The following is a 21,145-nucleotide window of genomic DNA, read 5'->3' as shown; positions in this document are numbered from 1 at the left end:
CAAACAAGGATCTCCGTCCAGAGGTCGTTTTCTTGTGCGCATCGAGCCTCCTCCTCATCATCGCCCCCCGTCCCATCAAACTCTCCTTGTATATTAAAAAGCACTGGAGTGAAACTGCATGTCTTACCAGTGTTATTCCTGCAGTCAAAGCTTTGTGTTGTCTGTCTCCTGGCTGCAGGTCTGTCCCTGATAACGTGACCACTGAGGGAAGAAAACACACAACTGCTTCATCATGAATTTTGTAATGAAAGCTGCGATGGGAGGTGAGTATATCTGCCGGGCCATAGAGCTTGATTTAACAGCACTGCAGTGTAAAGGCTGTTCAGCAGCAGTACTTTACTAGTACTGGTGTTGGTAGTTAAAGGGATACGGGTGGAGATAATCCATTCTGCACCAAACTACTGACTTCAACTACGCATCCCCTCCTTCTTTCTCTCTCTCGCTCTCTCTCTCTGCATCCGCCTTTCAAAATAACTCTCAGGCCATGACTTATTTATGGTATGTCATCAAGTGCATGATAATACCAGATAAACAGGTCTCTGAGACCTGTATAAAAAAATTAAAAATGATTTTGGAAAACCTGTTCAGGCTTTGTGCATTCTGCTTTTGTGGTAGAAAATGTGTCTTTTTGTCAGTGATTCCCTAAAAGTCACCACTGCAGGTGAAATAGGACAGTACAGCAGTAATGGTGGGTCGGTCTAGTAATACTTAAAATGTACCTTTCGAGTGAAAACCCTGTATGCTAAAAATGTCACCTTCCCAGGACAGCAGCAGCCCCTATTCTAAGCTTGATCTTCATGCGTTTTTGAGTTTCCTCGCTGGAATTTGTAAAGGAGTTTTATAAGCACAAGGAAAGGCTGAATTTTCCCGCTAATCCTCATAAGCTCATGATGACAGGAAAATCCCCCAGAAATTGAAGTTTTGAGGTTTTCACACGACTTAAATAGCCAACTATTCAAGCCAACTGCTGGCACGATTTAGGCAAGTGAGATAGAGAAGGGCTATTTTTTTACAAGAACTATGACATTATTTTCCCATTAGACTTCTGTCCTCTAAAGCCTTCATGTATTATCCGTTAGAAAAATGATCTTAGCTATTATTGGCCCCCTCATTACTTCTTCACTATGGCCTTGTAATTCATCCTCCTTGTCAGCTATAGCTCATAGGGGAAAGGCAGGAAAGTAGCACCATTAGTTATAATGCAGCAGGCGTGCACACATGCTGGTCAGTCATCCATGATGCTGAGTGGTTGTCATACAGAGGCTACACACAGAGGCAGGTTACAGTTGGGACGTAGAGTTGAAGCTTGAAGCCCCTGCTCCTCATTGGGATGCAGAGGGGGCCAGCACTGCCTTGTTCTGCATAGCTGCTGTGCCTCCTGTCTGTGCTATGAATTCTTAAATCAACTGCATTGCATTGGGTGCTGGATTTACTCCGCATAAGTCGGGCTGCTCTCTGCCTGCGGACTTTGCGAATGGATGTGACAGTGTGTGGGTGTTTTCCTGTTTGTGTGTGTGTGAGTGTGTGTGTGTGTGTGTGTGTGTGTGTGTGTGTGTGTGTGTGTGTACTCTGCCTGTGCTGTAGAGATGTTTTATAGATATTGCATAGGACAGCGCGTGTGTGTGCGTGCACTGCATCTCCAGGCGAGTTGAATAATAGAGGCTGCAGAGGCCCCACTTCAGGGTATAGATTTTTTTTGTGCATGAAAGAAAGATGAGAGAGCGATAGAGGATGCTAGAAAGAGAAAGTGCAGGTATGGGTGTATAATCATCAGAATCTATGTGTATCAGGCTGGGGTGATTATTCTGCTGTCTGTGCAAGCAGTCTTTGGTGCTGGTCCAATGTCTACTCACTGGGACACAGTGACCCCTTGCCACAGAACTGTCTGCAGAAACTGCTGACAGTTCACTCGATCTTTGATGCTCCCAGGTGGGGAGAGGGGGGTGGGGGGCAAAATCAGATAATGACACAAAAAGCAATCAGCGAAGCAATCAATCTGGGGCCAATGCCTGTCAGTCAATACATCAATATGAGTTTAGTATTTTAACTAATATCGATACACGCCCATCCTTCTTTTATTTCCTTTTTAGCTAAAGGGTATGACTGGAAAGCGAAAAACTGAAGATTAACAGAGCCTATGTTCCCTTCTGCCCCTGACTTGCAAAAAGAGGTTCTGTTAGCCGAACTAGCAGCATAGCATTAGAGATGGTAATGTTGGTCGGTTGGTAGCCATGATGAGCAAAATTACAGCATGCTTAGAACTAAACTAAACGTAACAAAGATGGTCAACATGGTAAACATTACATATACATTTTATGGTGAAACTTAGATTTTCTTTTTATAAATTACGTTTTTTGGGTAGAATGAGAACAGTAAACACAAATGAATTACAGAGGGCAATGTCCACTGCATACTTGGATAGTTGTAATATTGACAACCAATTTATATAATAAACAGTAGATTAGAGTGCATGATCACCTAAAAGAGTATTGAATATAAAAAGAAAAAAGAAAGCTTGTCTAAATGTACTGAGCTTGGGTAAGTAGTGTAGAAGATAGAACGATAGTTGTGCATATTTTAATCCTCACATACCAAACAGAACAGATAATATGATATAATATGAGCTTGTCTTAGACAGCCATTGTTTATGTTTATTATTGTAGGTCAATGGACAATGGATTTAGTATAAAACATCTTTTGGTAACTTTGCCCCCAGTTTAAACCTGCAGTAGAGTGCAGGAGTAAAAGGAAGCTCCCTGAAAAGTCATTATGTACAATAAACTTTGACCAACCAAGAACTGCATCTGCACATTATTTTAGTGCTGTCCATGTTTGCAGACAATTTGGGCCAATTTGTCATGTGCCAAACATTTGTAAAGCTAAGAACTCTTCACGCTTTTTCTTGGAATATCCATTTAATAAAATCAATCCCTAGAACCCTTCAAAAATAACTCTATTATAAACGTCTCAAGGTCGGCACAAAGTGGGAGTCATTCTCTCTGAATGCATTCAAATCCTCTGAATTTATTCTATTAAACTGGCTAAAGGAACCTTTCAAAACACAGCTAAGTATTCAAATTCAAAATGTGTGTTTGTCCAGAATGATATTTTGTCACCTGAGAGACGATTTCTTTCCAGATTTTATCCCTGCAATTTAATTTATGTCATTGTGTGAATGTCCCCCCCCCCCTGATCTATGATGTTTACATAAAACAAATGGTGCCCCTTCCTATCATCATGAACTATTTTACACTTTTAACGACAGGGATACTAAGCCATATCTCATTAATAGGGCATTTATAGTAAGTCCTATAAAGCCCATAAAAATTAGCTAGACTTGTTACTACTGATGCAACTAATACCGCTCATGACCACCAAATAATATTTACTTAATTCAGAGATTAATTACATTGTGTGAGTCCCCACTGTAGCCTGCAGGCTCTCAAACACCCACAGCCAAAATTAAAGGTGATTACATTGCTCTTCTTTTTACAATCAAGATTATGATAAATGAATCAAGCTCTGTTGTTATTTGGGAACCATAAAACAAGTCGTCACTCAGCTTCTGCAGCTGACCTTCAAGTCAAAAACCACTGTGGGTTCATTGTGCATTGATTACTTCTGCTCCTGAGTGCTTCAGCGCTGACTCTGCACTTCCCAGCTCCTAAAAGCTGAAGTCAGTTTGACAGAAAAGGCTGCTGTTCAATTCATTCCTATGGAGCTTAATCAAACCCTGAAAGCCTCAAGGTAGCAGTCAAACCTTGACTATGTCAGCAGAAACGTCAGTGCACACTCAACTTTTTTATTAGGTCTCATTCATATGTGGTGGTGTAATTTCAAGATGTACCGGTAAATTTAATCGCAGGCAACACATGTCAGCCTATGCTTGACTCTTTCCATAGAGGATTATATTTATGCAGCATTGTGTCCATTTCGTTATAGGATATCAGTCGGATTGATTAAGAGCACCAAACAGGAAGATGGCACGTTTAGCAATGTGGGATACAATGGAAGGGAATTAGGATTATAGTGTCTTGTGATTTAGGTTCATGGAAGTAACACTGGATGAGACATTCATTTCATTTTCCTTTATTTAACCTCGAAAGATCAATTGAGGGGTGACCCTCTTTTACAATGACGTCGAGTTTGTACAATCATTTTAAAGCAGTAAAAGTTATTATCCTATAAATGGGTGTCTTTGTGGAGTAGGATATAGGTTGTTGTTCAGACTCTTAAAAGCCCTTTGAGACAAATTTGCTTTTTGGGCTACACAATTAAAATAAGGGGAAAAAATTAAGGTGTAGAAAAGAATAGCATTAATGGCTTGTTTTCTCTCACTAGGCTGAAACCAGAAGTGCTAAAATGTATGTGCTTTCAGGATGAAAGCCTTAATGGCTTGTTAGTGCTGTGCTGTGGATACCTAAAATAGCTCATAGATAGTGAGGGGCCTTGTCCTGACTAAAGCTTTGTGGCAGTCTCAAAGGAAAAACAAAACACGTTTCATTTCCAAAATCCTTTTCGGGGCTACACTGACAATGGAACTTTCCCAATACAAACCCATGACACGTTTTTATCGTTGTGCAAAACAATGCTAAAATGATGTGCTTGTCCAAAACGTTTTTGGAAAGCCTGTCACTACAGCAACATGCAAAGGATAAAATACTGAAAAGACAAGTGAACTGGAGTAATAAATACTGTATATCCTCTTTGCCATAGACTTCCATTATTGTCGCAAAACTATAAATGTATTGGTAAAAACAATGCTGCTGTACTCAGTAGTGCATCAAATGTGTATTAATCGTCAGCTGAAAAAAATCTCCATTAAAATTAAACAATTTATAGTATTAAAAAAGTGGTGACGTGATGTTATGCTCCTCTAATACATCTGAATATCTCATCATTGTAAAGGGTATACTACATTTTTTTGTTTTGCATTCTACTACTATGATTTACATTAGTTTTTATCAATAGTATACTCTGATTTAACTTCACATACATTTGATCATATGGCGACATGCAGGCTTGTTAGCAAGTTTTAGTACATCAAGTCCCGCTAATGGATGATATTTTTCTGGTAAGTGAGAGGAGGCTGTGTGATCTGAGGTGGGATGAAAACAGGAGACACCTTGAGATGTTCTTCCCTCACCTCGTCTCCTCAAAGTACAGATAATCACATTGAGTAACACTGTAATATGATTGGCTGACGGAATCAGGTCTACAGAGCACGATTGTCTAGGTTACAAGGCACACACACACACACACACACACACACACACACACACACACACACACATGCATTACTCCAGCAAATCTAATTAAATTCATCAAATTGACCTTGAGCTCCTGCTAGAGTACAAAGTCATAACGGGTGTGTTTGACAGTGTGTCCAGATCCTATAAATAATGCACTCAGAGAGAGAGAGAGAGAGAGAGAGAGAGAGAGAGAGAGAGAGAGAGAGAGAGAGAGAGAGAGAGGGAGGGAACACATTTTATGATATTTATGTAAGAAACCAGATGTCTATGACCTATAAGAAAGTTGTCATGCTTGGTAAAAAAAAAAACAGGAATGTAGTGTAAAGGACCTCTAGTGTCCCAGAGGCAGTACAGACCTTTACCAGTAATGGAGCTGAATTGTAAAATGTATCCTGAGGGCGATGTTACAGAATAGAATTAGCATTGCATTCCTTGGTTCAAGAGGTACCCCCAAAACACATTTACATTCAGGGAAATCTAGCCACTGGTTGGTTGAGATACTTTTATTATATACTTATTTAAATACCACGTTTAGTAGTTTTGCAGTATTCTTCTTCCTTGCCTTTGTTGGCACATTGCCAAGTTCCCACCGCCGACTGTAGATTGGTGGAATTGTATGTATTGAATCGCCCACATACTCACCTGCCCATCATGTGTAATACAAAAAAGCGGCACCAACGAATAAAAACATCGCTCCATCCACTAGTGAGCAATATCTCGGCAGGGTAAACCTTTGAAGCAAGACCAATACTGGATTAAATTACTTACTATGACTAAAATGAACAACTTTCTAGCATTGGAGAAGTTCTAGATAGGGTTTGAATACTGCAAAGAAAGACACACGTTGCAAACTGATCTGGTTAGGTTATAATGCTCCTCCTGACTGCCTGTGTGGAACCCAAATATGTCATCACTATCACCCTCTTCAGTTGGAAAATAAACTGAAGACATGCCACTCACACCAAAAACTGTCACTGAGAAAGAGCATCAGCAGAGCAATGACAAGCGTTGACGGCTGCTGGACTGACCGCTGTCTTATTGGCTACAACATGCAAATAAAGCCGACTAGAGAGCCAGAGTCAACCTGTGCACCAGGCTCTGTCGCGTACTGACAAATACTGTGTGTACCGTGTCTGCACATTTTTTCTTCACAGAGCAGATGGCCGTCCAATTCAGTGCCATCAAATCAAAGACCAAACTTTCCACCACATCCACGATGGCGCAGAGATGAATAGATAGTAATAATGTTAGGATGTTTAGTGCAGTCAAAACAACAACCATTCTAGGGTTGGAGTTTGATATCATTTTATTCAGTCTAAATTCTATGGTGGCCCTGAAGGCCAAAAACACATTGACCTCTCACAAAACACAACAACATTTCACAGAAGCACTAGGTCCTAGGACAATGTTGTTATGTTTTGTAAAGAAATGGCTGTGTTTTGTGTGATGTCATTGTGTTTTGTGTGAAATGTTGTTGTGTTTTTGACCTTCAAGGCCACCGTAAAATCCAGTTTTGTATCTGCTTATTGAATCCTTTTAAGTACCGTATCAAATCTGGTTATGTTTTCCCAAATGTTTAAAAAACATAAAAGGTCACAATTTTGAGTATCAAGTAGGCTATATTGAATACATTTTCAAAATCCATATTATCTATTTTAGAAGACATGAGAAAAGCCAATTAGAGTCAACGTTACAACCATATATAAGTGAAAAAAAACCTATACTGACTTCAGGGTCAAGAGGGCAATTTTTTTTTTTAAACTAATGTCCCAGTGCTAAACGAAGCTGTGACACCTGCTTGAAACCTTGTGCAAAGCTGCTTCACCTCGGGGGAATTTAGGCGAACTTGAAGCATAACCGGCACAAATTATACAGCGGAACAACTCTGAGGGATCTCCCTCCTCCTTCTCCACTGATTTTTCCTCCACCAAATGGTTTTCTTCTGTGCTGTTAAATAAGCTGTATTGAGACACATTTTCATCATCCTGAAGGCCATACTAAGATCTTTATAGTCCTCTGCTTTTCCCACCGCACTTTGAATTCGGAGAGGGATTTGCCTGAGATCCTGGAGTGGGAGGAGAAATAGATAAGCACTGTGTATATCTGATGCTGTCAAAGGTTCAAGCACCGGGAAAGTTAGGTTAGAGTGAGGTGAGTCTTCTTCCCTTCTTTCCCTAAAGACTCTGGATTTAATGCAGATTTTTGCAAAGACGGATTAGAGAGATGACACCTTTCATCCAAGCAGCGAGGCAAAGTGTCCAAGTATCGAGAACAGAGCCAGTTTGGAGAGTATTATTGTACCTCTGCCAGCAAAGTCGGAAAGGAAATTGTTCCACCAGAAAACCACTAAACCAGGGACCAACTGAATTTATTTTCGTGTGTGAGAGTTTGTCCCTTCAGTGGTTTATTCATGTGTGGTGTAACCAGTGATACAGAGCACTGAGTCAACTTGTTTAAATAGTCAAATTCCAAACAAATTCCCTGACTGGATCACTGGCTCTGGATTTGACATGATGCAAAGGGACTCTTCCTCTTTGCTGCTGACGCTGACTCATATATCATAGCGTGAATTGTACGAAAATGATTAAAGGAGGCCAACCTGTCAGCTTTCCATCCTGACCCCCTACCATCTCCTATATTGAGTGCCATTCTGACAACCACTTCAACCTCCATGCAGTAGCCCATATGAATACAATGTAGGGACTCTTATCAAAGATCTACACACGCAGTTTGTGTGACGCTCGAGGGCTTAATAGAATAATGCTGCCTTGAAAGGACTTTGCTGTATCTCTCCCATAGCAGGAGCGGGGATCACATGTACTGTAGCTCAATATAACTCAGGCTTTGTCTCCCAGGATCCTCTTTTGTAAATTGCACGTGTAAATGATCTGAATGTGCTAATACGATTTTGGGAAACCGGACCCAGTTTATTTAGTTTTTTTCACAGCCCAGCTTGAACAGAAAGAATCTTTTGAAAACACGGCTTATCTGCCAATGAGTCACTGCTCAACCCACAGGACTCAATGGCAGCGTTTTCATAGACTGATGAAGATATTCCGATCCTAAACCAATCCTGAATCCTATTTGCGGTGTGTCAGATAAGCCCTTATTCTGGCTCTGAGAAATCTGGAAACACCTGGAATATTCTGATGATACCAAGATAGTGATGCACGTGTGCATAAGGTTTAAAGTAGTTTGAACGTTTTGTCGTTATTGGAATATGCAATTGTTTATGGTGAAGAATGGCGGAAGGTCTTGTTAATCCTAGGCTTTCTTTGTAGCCCTTTTTTTAAACAGGTCTGGCTTTTGATTTTTTCATAATCTTATCTTTTTGTAATTTTTTCTCCAAAAAACTTTCAAACCATAGATACATTTAATTTAATTAAACTTGGGTTAGAGTTTTGTTGACCAAATCATATTTTATGGGAAATGTGTGTATCGGTGTATAGTGCACACTTTCCCACCAGCAAACACTGTTTCCCTATTGGTCCAATTTTAATTCCAGTTGCAGTATTTGCTCATATCAGCAGTTGACAGGTAATAAACTTGGATGTGAGCTGTTTCCTAGCAACTCAATTAAGATAAAATCTACTCTATACACTATGTATGGTGCAGGGCGAGAGGTGATTAAAGTTGGCAAGAAACAGCCAGGAGTAATACTGTAACTGGGATATGAGCCGCATCTCAAATCCTGTTTGCATGTAAATGTGAGCATTAATGCAAAGTCACGACACACACACAATGTGCATCCACACATTCAAACACACAGAAAAAGCAATTGCTCAACCATGCAGGAACTCTTGCGTGACAGCCTAACATGGAACTAAGCAATTATTAATATCTGCATGTTTATAGTGACAGTCACCGTATGTACACTTTCGTTCCATCCACCCCTCTCTCCCTCACTACCTTTACTCTATCACATGTAAACACACCTGTAAGTGAGTCAATACAGTGCATCATGGTGGTGCATATATTGCTACGTCAGCCTCCCTGTGCTGTTCGTCAAATGCTGATACAGCAATAGATATTTGGATTTTTTTTTCTTCTCTGAATTCATTTATCTAATTGGTCCATGTCTCTTTATTTGTGAAATTGGTTCATTAATGTGACTGCCTTCATCTTTGGTGCTGAGCCCTCATTGTTAAAGTGTGTTCTGCAATTTCCAGAGAGCACCAGTCCATCAAACAAAGTGGCCAGCACATTTTAAGGGCTTTGTTGGTGGCCATCTTCTTTGTTTCTTCAGCCATTTTGGCTGTCTTACTGTCGAGATTATTTGGCTGTGTGACAGCTGAGCAGAGAAACAGGCATGTGGGTAAAGAGTGAACATTTCCTGTGTAGCCAAAGATCAGGCAAAAGGGAAAGAAAGATGAAATGTGATTTTGATTGGACGTTGAAAAAATAAATAAGGGCAGGAAATTTCAAAGTTTGCAGAATCAAATTATTTTCACTGACCATGCTCAGGAGTCACTAACGTGAAACAGAGTGGTCACTTAATGGTTGTGTCTGTAGCATAGTGGTCTTTCAATGACCTTTCAAGGTGAGACACTGCAGGTAAAAAGAGTACATTTATTTACTTTTAGATATCATCATGAAACTTTGCCAGTTAATAACTAAGTGTAAAATAATTTTTTTAATATTAAAATTTCTTCAGAAATGTTTGAATAAATATGCGAATTTGGCAATATCTAACTAATTAGATTATTAATTGCATCTCTTTAAAAAAAAACTAAAATCTAGATCTTGGATAATGCCAAAATGTAGTTACCACATATGTACATATTAGTGGTACAGAACAGATTTGGATATAGCCTTTTTTCATTTTGTAAATCCAAAAATATATGTACATCTAAAAATGCATTTCCGCATGTTTTGAAGAAGAAAATGTATTATAAATCAGAATATACAAGCGCTTTAGAGTATTAAGAAATTAGAATGGTCATGCAGGTGATGCAGAAATACACAGACACAGACACGGTTTAGTAAAATAAACACCTAAATGTACATTTTGGATCGTTTATCTATACTGAAAGACGTGTTTTGGAAGCAAAATTGACCAGTGCTTGAAAAGACCATATTTATGCCTAGTGTCTCGCCTTAAATAGGATGTAATACATTGTAGTACTTTCAGTCATCCGTGAGTAGTGATTCAGAATTCAGCTCGACAATTCAGTGTGAATGATGTGTTCATTATGTGAGGAGAACAGACCCTAATTTAGACGAAACAGATGTGATGTGCTCTTCCTGCAGCTGTCCCATAGAGTCGACTCTAAACTAAATGCAGCTCCAAACACTAGATTAAGACCGTAAGTGTGTGATTTGTAAATCAAAGTGTTTCATACAGTGTTGCGTAGCCACCAGTGTATATGCCAAAAAAAGAGCTCCAAAATTAAGAACTTGTAATGGTACAAATCCCATCCTCTTTTCAAAGTCTATTTTTTTTCTTCTCTCTCCTTCGCTGCTATGCGCTCATTCCCCCTCCCCCTTCATCCTACACTCTCCTCTCTCTCCTGCCTTTTCATCTCAACGCATTCCCCCCCCCCCCCCCCCGTTGATGAGTCAAAATACTAAAAATACCGGGGGTAGCTGCATGCTGAAGGATAACTCTTTCTCTCTTATCCTGTTTTGTTTTCTTTCTCTCCTCTCTGCCCCTTGACGGCCTCTCCGCCTTCCCTTCCTCCCCCCATCCAATCTTCACTCCCGCTTTCATCCTTTCCCTTTAAACCCTAATTTCTTCTCCTATTTTCAAATTGACACTTTCTTCTTGTCACTCTCTCCATTTTTCCCTTCCTCCATCTTTCCAGCTGTCACGCTCTCTACCTCCCTCTCTCTCCCTCCCACTCTTTCCCTCCCTCGCTCTCTCTCCATCTCTTTCCGGTCCGGCAGAAAACTGCTGGGTAATCCCACTCACTGGAACAGCTCAGCTAATTGGACTCAATAGTTTCTGACAGTTTGGTTTCCTCTACTCTTGCTCTATTTGTTTCCCTAAATATGTCTTGTTCCGTCACACTATTCAGCCCTATACCGACTCCCTTACTCCCGCGTCCTCCTTTCCTTTCTCCGTGCTAACCTCCTCCTCACTACTTATCTTCTCCTGTTTTTTCCCGAGTGTTTCAGACCCCAGGCTTTTTCCTCCTCATCTGTTTTGATGCTTTTTGACAGGTTTCTCTTGTTCGTCTCATTCTAGTTTGCAACATTCAGCATTTTTCCGCCTCGGTATCACGTGGCCTTATTTTACGAGATGTGTTACTCCTGCAGGAACGGTCTTGCATAAGCCATATTTTCCAGGGCCCGTGCACTCATTGCGTAATAGACAAAGCACATATTCATATGTGTACGCTCTCTAAAGGGCCACCTATAGCACTGGAGTTGACAGTGGCTCCAAATCCAGTTAGGAAACCATGAGGGCTGTAGGTTCCATTGAGGACACTCAGGATATAGGCTTCAGAATCCTTTTTCGAAATCTGATTGTTTTACACACATTCTACAATAACACACAAATTACACATGGTGTTTTTTTAAGACATATTGTTGAGTCAGTGTTCCTAGAAGAGATTATTTTAAGGACAAAATAAATTGAAATTAATCAATGTATTTAATTTTTCATTGAGAATGATATCCCAGCTTTGTAGAGAGGGTATTTAGACCCTTATGTAAGCCTAGAGCGATACAATTTTCAAGGTTAAAGGAATACTTCACCCATACGGAACCAGCGTTCTATCATTATAAAATCACTATTATAATATAATTAATTAAGTTTTTCTTCCCTCAGTCTTCCCTTGGCCCAGCTGTCCTCTTAATCCCAACCCTACATGTTCTATAGACCATAAAACACTCTTTCTGCCTTTTCTCCGGCTAGGATGAACCTATTTGAATTTGTTTTTGCACATGTACATAGGATCTCAGAGTTCAATACACCTTCATATTACCACCGGTGAAGTTGGTCTTTAAGGAATTCATAAAAATGTATATTTAAATAACTAGTTGCTAGTCAAAAAGTCCCATGTCGCAGTGGAGACATATCGACTCTGGCCTGTGCCGTTTACTGCATGTCTTCGTCCTCTCTCTCCCCATTTCAACTCTGTGCTTAATACTATCCAAAAAAGGTTAAACAAAATCTTAAAAAGAATCAATAAGTATAGGGTTTAAATTCACAGTGAGTCTTAACAAACAGAACAAAGTCAATATATGTCAAGTAGGGGAACATTATAAAAACAAGAGGAAATACTTTCTAATTCAAATGCTCAAAACAGAGAATTTCACCAAGGTGGACAAATTAGGTCTAAAAAATAATGTGTATGTAGAAAGCATGCGGTGCGACCCAGAAGTATATGCCTCAACACGCTAGAATACCTGTCTGTATTTCAGCATTACTTTACTTTGTCTCTCCCCACTGTGCCTAATTGTCTGTCTTTTTCTCCCTCTCCATTCTCAGGAGGTCCCCCTGATGTGGGCAAGATGATGGGTGGGGAGGAGAAGGAGGAGGACCCCGACGCAGCAGCGAAAGAGGAGGAGAAACAGGAAGCGCTGAGGCAGCAGGAGGAGGAGAGGAAGGGCAAATATGCCAAGATGGAGGCTGAGAGGGAAAACATGAGGCAAGGCATCAGGGACAAGGTACATCCAACAATAACACACAATGTTATGCTGTCTAACATTCTATACTGACTGTGCTCCGCCATAAATCCAACACAAGGAATAGTCATTAGCAAAACAGCCCACAATAAAGAATAACTACATTTAACATTCATTCTCTAACACTGAATGCTAACATATGTTACATCTAACAGAGAGAAAGAAGACAGACAAGCAGGGCAAACATCAAAGTAAAAAAATAGTGTCTCATCCTTGTGTGTGGGTTTGATGATTTTGGATGCCGTCCTGTCTTTTGATGTTTTGCGTGGCTTCCAACGACTAAACATCCTGGCTGAATGACAGCAACACTCTTTTTTTTAATAATAGATCGGTGTTGTAAATGGGTCTGCTATCATTCTATTTCTGTTTGCTTTCATGTGGGAAGACGTAGATGCAGACAAAGAAGAGCAATGATGATGATTAATAAGAGCTCATTTGAATGTTAAGACAGAAATGGTTGGGTCTATTGCGAGCTAATACAAACTGCATTTAATTTTCACTAAACCATTCCAGTGCCTTAAGCTGGGAACACACCGCACTGGCCGCGCGGCGAGATTACATACAAAGTCAATGTACTAGCGCGTGGCCGCGCGTCCACCCAATAATCGGCGTCCAGCGGCCGGCGGCGGGGGCTTGCGCGGCGCGTGGCCGCGCCTCATGAGAGGCGCGTGAATCGGGAGCGCGGCCATTAGCGGCGCATAGAAATTGTGTCATCGAAGGAGCGTGAATCGAAGGCTTGTGCGGCGAGCACGGCGCCGCAGAAAAAGATGAAATTTTTCATCTTTTTCTGCAGCGCCGCCGGGCACCGCGCCTCCACAGCCAATCAGCGTTGAGATTGCCCGGTGGCGGTGGTCTGCAAGACGAGGTGGGCGTGTGGAGTGAGGACATCGGGCTTCCAATACATTCTGCAAATATGTGTAGGCTATTTTGCATCTGTTTAGCTGTTGGTTGTACTTTAGCCAAGGTAGCGCCGGTTAGCATAGTGAAACTCACCAAGCTGTGTGCTGTTCCTGAGGATAATATACCCAAACTTGACGGCGGTGTCCGTGTGGAATTCCAATATAGTGCAGCGAAGAACCGGTGTTGTCCTCCGTCAGCTGGCACACTTTCACTTTCAGGTAGGCTGATGTTTGCCTTTATTTTAGCCGCTGAGCACACACTGCTGTTGTTAATGTGTTTAGTATGTTGCTGAATTGCTGTTAATGTGTGTGTATTTGAGATCGGGGTGCGTGTTCAGGCTGTTTTAATGATATTTGTGACAAGACTGCCGCTGGTTACACAGTGAACCTACATCTGTATTTTTTGGCACAGCTGGACCATGTTATTGTTGTTGTTGCACCGTAAGTGTGACGGGTCTGATCTCGGCGTCGGCGTCAGGAATATATGGCCCAATATGATCAAGCGGCGAGCCTCCTGCTGTCACGCGGCCAACCGCTGCCTACGATGAGGCTGCGGTTGGCCGCGGCGGCGACTGCGGTGAACATGGCCCAATATGACCAAGCGGCGAACCTCCTGCATTCACGCGGCCAACCGCCGCAGGCGGCCAATGCGGTGTGTTCCCAGCTTAAAGCTCAGCTATAACAACAGAAGGTTTAATGTATAATGTGACGTTTATGAATCCTGAAGCAGTTGCCCAGGTTTATACTTTTTTTTTGTGTCTCGTTCACGCACTTAGATAATTAAATAAAACGCAAGATAAAGTAATGACCTTTAGATTCTGATACACCATCGGCATAATACAGTATGTATTTTCTATTTTTCTTGCCTAAAATGTTCCTTCTCCACAAATGTGAGGTTGTGTGGCATCTATGATGGCAATATAGGGCTGCAGTGTATAGCCATTGCACTGCGGTAGCAACCCGATCTCACGCCGAGGCGTGAGATACACACGCATGGACCGGCGTCTAACTCACACGCCTTGCCTGACCAGGGCGTGTGAGTTACACGCGCACCTCCCGTAGTCAAGATGGCCGCCGCGGTCGCGCACCTCCCGTTGTCAAGATGGCCGCCGCGGTTTTCCGTCAATGTTCTATCTATATTCTAACCTCTCCCTGTCCCCTTGCCCTAACCCTAACCACCCAGGGGGCTGCAGCTAGATAGTATTGAAATGCTGGGAGAACATGTCGTGCTATTCCTGGGAGAACATGTCGGCCCCTGTTGGTGCTATTCCTCCGTTCATTTAGACTATTCCTCCATTCATTTAGACGGCGGGAGGTGCGCATGTAACTCACACGCCCTGGTCAGGCAAGGCGTGTGAGTTAGACGCCGGTCCATGCGTGTCTATTAGACGCCTCGGCGTGATACCGGGTTGGCGGTAGGCAGTGTGAAAGACAGGCAGTCTGTGGGTGGGGCGGGTCTGAGGGGAATACACAGTGAATCAGCAGGATGAAAAGCAGCACTCCTCCCCTGGCTCCTCACCTCCTCTATCCTTCCCTAAGTTCTCCCCAGAGGAGAAGGAAAGAGTGACGAACAACTCCCAAAGTGCTTGTTACAGAGAGTTTTTTTTTTTTGCGTCATCCTTTCATCCATTTGTGCAAGATTCTGTGCCCAAACGTCCACATTATAGCTGCACTGTCTGTGCGCATGTTTGAGGGTATAGGTCAGGATGTTGACATCATAAATGCCACCAGACTAATTGGGATAACATTTCTCCAATACCTTGGCATCGAGAGCATTCAAGCATTCCCTAATTCCCCCATGTAATCCGAAACTCAAGATATACTATTCTAGAAAAGCACACAGTCTTATATTCCATACATTATATAGCCATAGTATCCAAAAAAAAGGGTGTGATTTGTGTTGCCTGTCTTAGTCAAACATATTCTGTAAATACCGATACCATATATTTATTTATATCATATTGTAGAGCCTGGAAAACAGCACCTAAGCATATACTGTTTTTTTGACTATTACATTATATTGCTTTTCTGAAAGACACACACAGGACATACATAGAGAGAAAAGGTTAGCAGCTACTTAAACTTTAAGTACTTAAGGATGATACATTGAAAGGCTCCATGGAATGGCTAAAATTCAGCGTTCAATAGGGGATGAGTAGCAGTTTAAGCGCATTATGGTGCATTCATGTCACCATCTGAGTCCTAATTACAACAGGAAAGCTTTCCAAAAACCACATTAACCCTTCATTAGTGGAAGCACACACTCTCACACACACACACACCAATCTTTATAACATCCGCTTGTGATGCTACTAGTTGATATCAAGTTTTCAGAAGGCAACTCAGTTCTAAAAGCTGCAATATGTGTCCAACTAGACCCTTGGAAGGAACCATCCCAAAAATATGTCCGTAACATGTTGAGGACATTTGGAAGTCATTAATAATCCCATTTATCCCAGTTTTAGCCATAGACTTTGCCATGAACATTGATATTATTTTCATGCCATTCTGCCTGACAGTCAGCCGGTCCACCGAAGGTCTAACGTGCTGGTGCTTGCTCACTAATGTTATAACGTTTAAAACACACACCTAGCACACATTATTACCTGAAAAGTTGAAAAGCTATCTATTAGCATCTGTTTACACATCCACTAGACGGCATTGGTGTTGTCCACCTGACAGGCGACCTTCAGAATGGACATTTCTCAAAAAGAAAGTGGTATACAGGCTACAACTCCGACCCACTGAGTGAGCAGTTTAAAGATAATAACAGGCATCAAATCACAATATATATAGGCCTATAATTTAACTTCAATTTAGGTTTCCAAGAGGGACAATAAAAAATACTTCACTCTTCTTACTTTACAATAATTGCTTTCCTGTGTTTGGCCAACAGTATGGCTTGAAAAAGCGTGAGGAAGCTGAGGCCGAGGCAGCAGCTGCTGCTGAGGAGACTGCAGAGGGCAGCTTGACCCGACCCAAGAAGCTTGTGCCGGCCGGCTGTGGTGATGAGGAGGAAGAGGAAAGCATCATGGACACAGTGATGAAATACCTGCCAGGCCCTCTGCAAGACATGCTGAAGAAGTAGGCTAGCTTGCTAGCCAGTGCTAACGTTATCCAGCTTAGTTCATAGAATACATTCACAAGGTTGGCTCAAATCTGGGTTTTTTTTTGCAATTATGTGACGGATATAAGCTCTTTAAGAACAGAAAATAAAACTAATACAGTGGGGTCTTTTGGAGTTTGGACATATAGAAATTTCTTAGATGTGAGCCAGCAGTGTGAATTGGAGCCGTTAGACTAAGCTAGGCTGACCAAACGGCAGAGTGAACGTTAGCTTGACTGTTGTCAACGTTAGCTATTTTACACTAATGAAGCTAACAGCAAGCAGAGGGGCTACAAACACAATGTTAGATAGTTTATCCTTCTAATCAGAGCAGTTTTAAACTCCTTTTCCCTACTCTGCGATAGCTGCTGAGCTCTCTTGCAGCACTGAAAATAAAATCCCTGATCACGCAATTTGTACATAAAAAAATGAATAGCCTACATTACAAGCCTCAAGGTGGGCAAACAATCATAAAATAATATATGAAATTATTATACTAACTGTGTGTCTGTCTCTTAAAAAAGAAAAAGAAAAAAATATGTGATAACTTGATAAGCCATATTTTAAAAAGGAAACTTAAAGACTACTGTTGTGTGCTCCAAAAGCTAGCCTACATTTTTGTGTTCGACCATGTCTCAGATTTATGTCAAACGTTTTGCACACAGTGTTACAGTTTCTCTGTCAGACCTTATGTCACTCCCGGATTCCCAACATCGAAGTGTAATAACTTTCATGTAGTGTAGCGTTTAAAAATGTTTCTATTCCCCTGTTCAGTGCGTCTCCTTCTCATGTCTTGCATGCCATTTGTCTGGACAATTTGTTGTGTGAATATGTACAAACTCACCCCCCCCCCCCCCTTCCCCCTTTATCCTCTTCTTTATCATGCAAAAATATTAAGGCAATAACTCCTAAGTTTGAGTGTGTTTTCACTACCATGTCGATGTAACCGTTAATAATAATCGTTATTAAAAAAAAGAAAAAGGATATGTATGCATTCAGGTAATTTGATTTACAGGTTTGCAGGGCTTTCTTTTGTTTGTTGTCTCATTGTTTAGATGGAGAATGACCGTGTAGCCGCTCATACAACAGTAAAAAACCTTATGCTTTCAGCCATAAATCCAGAACTTACCATATATATACTATAACTATCAGGATCTACCGCTACTGAATGACTCTGTATGAATAAATAAGACATATGTATCCGTGATTTCTGAGCTATAATAAGCAGGATTATCTCGAAATGTTTGCATAATGTGAAGATTTAATGAAAATAATTCACACTCCCTCAAAACACACACACACACACACACACACACACACACACACACACACACACACACACACACACACACACACACACACACACACACACACACACACACACACACACAGTGAAGCAAATACTGCAGTCTGGCTACTGACTTAGCTACACGGTGTTTTAAAAAGATGGAAGTGGCGCTTGGTCCAGTTCTACTTATTGTTGGTATTGATGTGAGAATGAGCCGCTGACGGCCAAAGTGGAATGCCATGAGCAATAAAGGATTATCATGTATGTTTCTGCCTGAGATTCAATAAAAACTTTAAACCTTGTTCACAGACATTAAAAACGTGTCATCTTTTGTTCTCTGTGATGCACATATTGGATTGGATCTGCTGTGGAAAAGGCCCATTTTAAAGTTCAACCCCAATTCAGAAAAAGTTGGGGTTGAAAACATCCTTTTTCGCATATACAATCAAGTTGAAAATAATACAAATGCAATATATTTTATGTTTTACCCTATCTATCTATTTCATTGTTTTTCGTAAGCTTATTCGGAATTTGATGCCAGCAGCACATTTCAAAAAAAGTTGGGACAGGGGCATTAAAAGATTAGGAAAGCTGTAGTAGGGGAGGGTGGGGGGAGCTGTGCAACTTTTTACTCAAAGTGACTTAAAAGTGAGGCCTTGACAGTAATGTCTCCAACTAAAATATGTATGTATATTTCAGGATGTGGTGTATCCCCGGCAACAATAACTTTGGATCTGAAATAAACTGTTTAACAAATATAGCTTTTGGAAAAAAAGTTGTCTTGTGGCACAACTTGCCCCCGGTGTGGTGTAAGTTGTGCCTTTGGAGAGAATATATATCAATGTGCCATTGATATATATCTCATAAACTGTAATGCAAGACAAATCCATTCGACAATTACTTATTTAAGGTTTATTTAAAGTAAATATTTTACAAATCATCATCTTTCTGGCCATCTGAACTCTCATCAGTCGTGTCGTTAAGTGGAATGGAGATGTCAGTCTCTTCTGAGCTACTGTAGACAATCACTTTTTGGTGACCAGCATATACACTCCGTGCTTGTGGAACCAACTGCCATCTGACATTACCCCTCCATTTCTGCCTTTAAATCAAGGCTCAAAACCCATCTGTACACCCTGGCTTTTCCTCCCCATTAACTATCTTACCTCTGCACTACTATCTGTGTTTGTATGTGGATGTCTGGGCGTTATTGTTATTGTTATTTTATTTTACTTTTTTTTTTTCTTTTTTTTTTTCACTTTGGACAGTACACCCAGTTATAATTGTGCTTTTATAAATACATTTTACTTACTTACTTATAACTCACCCCAGGCCCTTTGGCACAAATCACCCCAACCTTTTTGAATTTTGGATAATTAGCATGATGCAGTAGTTTAGGTTTGACATCATGCTAACTGTATAGACTCAAAGTGTAGCATACTAAAGCACTAAAACATGCGTCAAATGTTTATAAACGTGTATATTATTGTTCAGACACAATAATTCAAAAACCGTGATCATGGAAATTTTACTTTGAAAGGCAAAAAACAGCTTTGAGCTTAAATGTGCTTATATCTTATTCCATGTGTCTCACTTCTTTACGGGATGAGTCAAATGGATGGCTCTTCTTAGATATGTGGTCACATTGCCGATTTATTTTATGGTTTTCTAAAACAAGGGGTGGCACTATTTCCCCAACTCTCCCCTATGTAAAAAAATAAAAAATGTTTGGAACATTACTCACATAAACATGTTAAGTAACAGGCGATATTATCATGAATGGATATACAGGGGCATCCCGTAGATGTTCAGTCTTCACAAGCAATAACGGGGTGAGGCTCACCACTTTGGGAAGAACTGCAGAGGAAAACAGTCATACAGTTTGAAAACAACATTCATGCAAAGACTTTAAGGATTTCACCATCTACAATCCATAATATAATTAAAATATTCAGAGAATCCGGAGAAATCTCTGCACGTAAGAGGCAAGGTCCAAAATTAAAATGTTATGTCCATGACCTCAGGAGGCACTGCATTAAAAATGACATGATTTTATAAGGGATATTGCTACATGGGCCATGGAACACTTCAGAAAACCATTCTTGGTAAACACAGTTCATCACTACATCCACAAATAAAAGAAAGATAAGACTACCATGCAATGTGAAAGCCATGTATCAACAAAATCCACAAATGCTGCAAACTTCTCTGGGTCTAAGCTCATCTGAAATGGACGGATGCAAAGTGGAACAGTGTGCTGTGGTCTGACGAGTCTACATTTCAAATTGTTTTTGTAAATCAAGGACGTTGTGTCCTCTCGTCTCAAGAGTAAAAGGACCATCCCAGATTGTTACCACAAAGTTGAAAAGAGCATCTGAAATTGTATTTTAAGCAAACAAGGGTAATAATTTTGCTTTCAAAATGTCAACAATTAATGCCATCAGTTCCCAAACGCTTACTCAGTGTTTTTAAAAGAAAGAGTGACGTAACACAGCGGTAAACATGCCCTTGTCCCAACTCTTTTGAAACGTGCAGGCCCAACACAACAGCTGGAACTGCACTGGTCCAACACAGGTCCGGATCTGGGCCAGCTCTGATCATATAGGGGGCTGAGATAAGGCTATGTCCTGGGCCATATGTGGCCCATGTTCAGATCCAGAAGTAACTGCCAATGGTAATAAATGTAAGTTGAGATCACTGCAAAGTAGTTAAATCCAAAGTTGGCAGAAGTGTAGCCTGAAGAGGGCGCTATAAGGAAAGGCGGACAGTCCTACAGAACTGACTTGGTGTATTTTTTCCATTTTTCCACAGAGTGTCACTGTTGTCTTTATATGGGAGAGTACCATGGACCTATTATAAGACTGAGTACTGCACATTACATATCAGCAGAAGAGACATTTTGTAAATGTTATTTTCAAGCTTTATTTTATTTCATAAACAAAACAAAATCAAAAAACAGAAGAAAAAA

The 21,145-nt window shown here is 40.8% G+C and overlaps 1 protein-coding gene across 1 annotated transcript; it reads left to right on the top strand.

The window, feature by feature from the left end:
* Positions 1-256: 256 nt before the first annotated feature.
* On the top strand, positions 257-18,258 carry cplx2a (complexin 2a; the record flags this gene model as incomplete). Its single annotated transcript, XM_080028832.1, has 3 exons — positions 257-263; positions 12,688-12,866; positions 16,680-18,258. 3 exons carry the CDS (start codon positions 257-259, stop codon positions 16,869-16,871), a joined length of 378 nt encoding a protein of 125 aa, XP_079884958.1. The 3' UTR covers positions 16,872-18,258.
* Between the last annotated feature and the right edge of the window lie 2,887 nt (positions 18,259-21,145).

The sequence above is a fragment of the Ammodytes marinus genome, assembly GCF_949987685.1.
Source record: "Ammodytes marinus genome assembly, chromosome: 6".
Lineage (NCBI taxonomy): Eukaryota > Metazoa > Chordata > Actinopteri > Uranoscopiformes > Ammodytidae > Ammodytes > Ammodytes marinus.
Note: the sequence above shows the minus strand (reverse complement) of the source record. Positions and strands in the feature narration are given on the sequence as shown.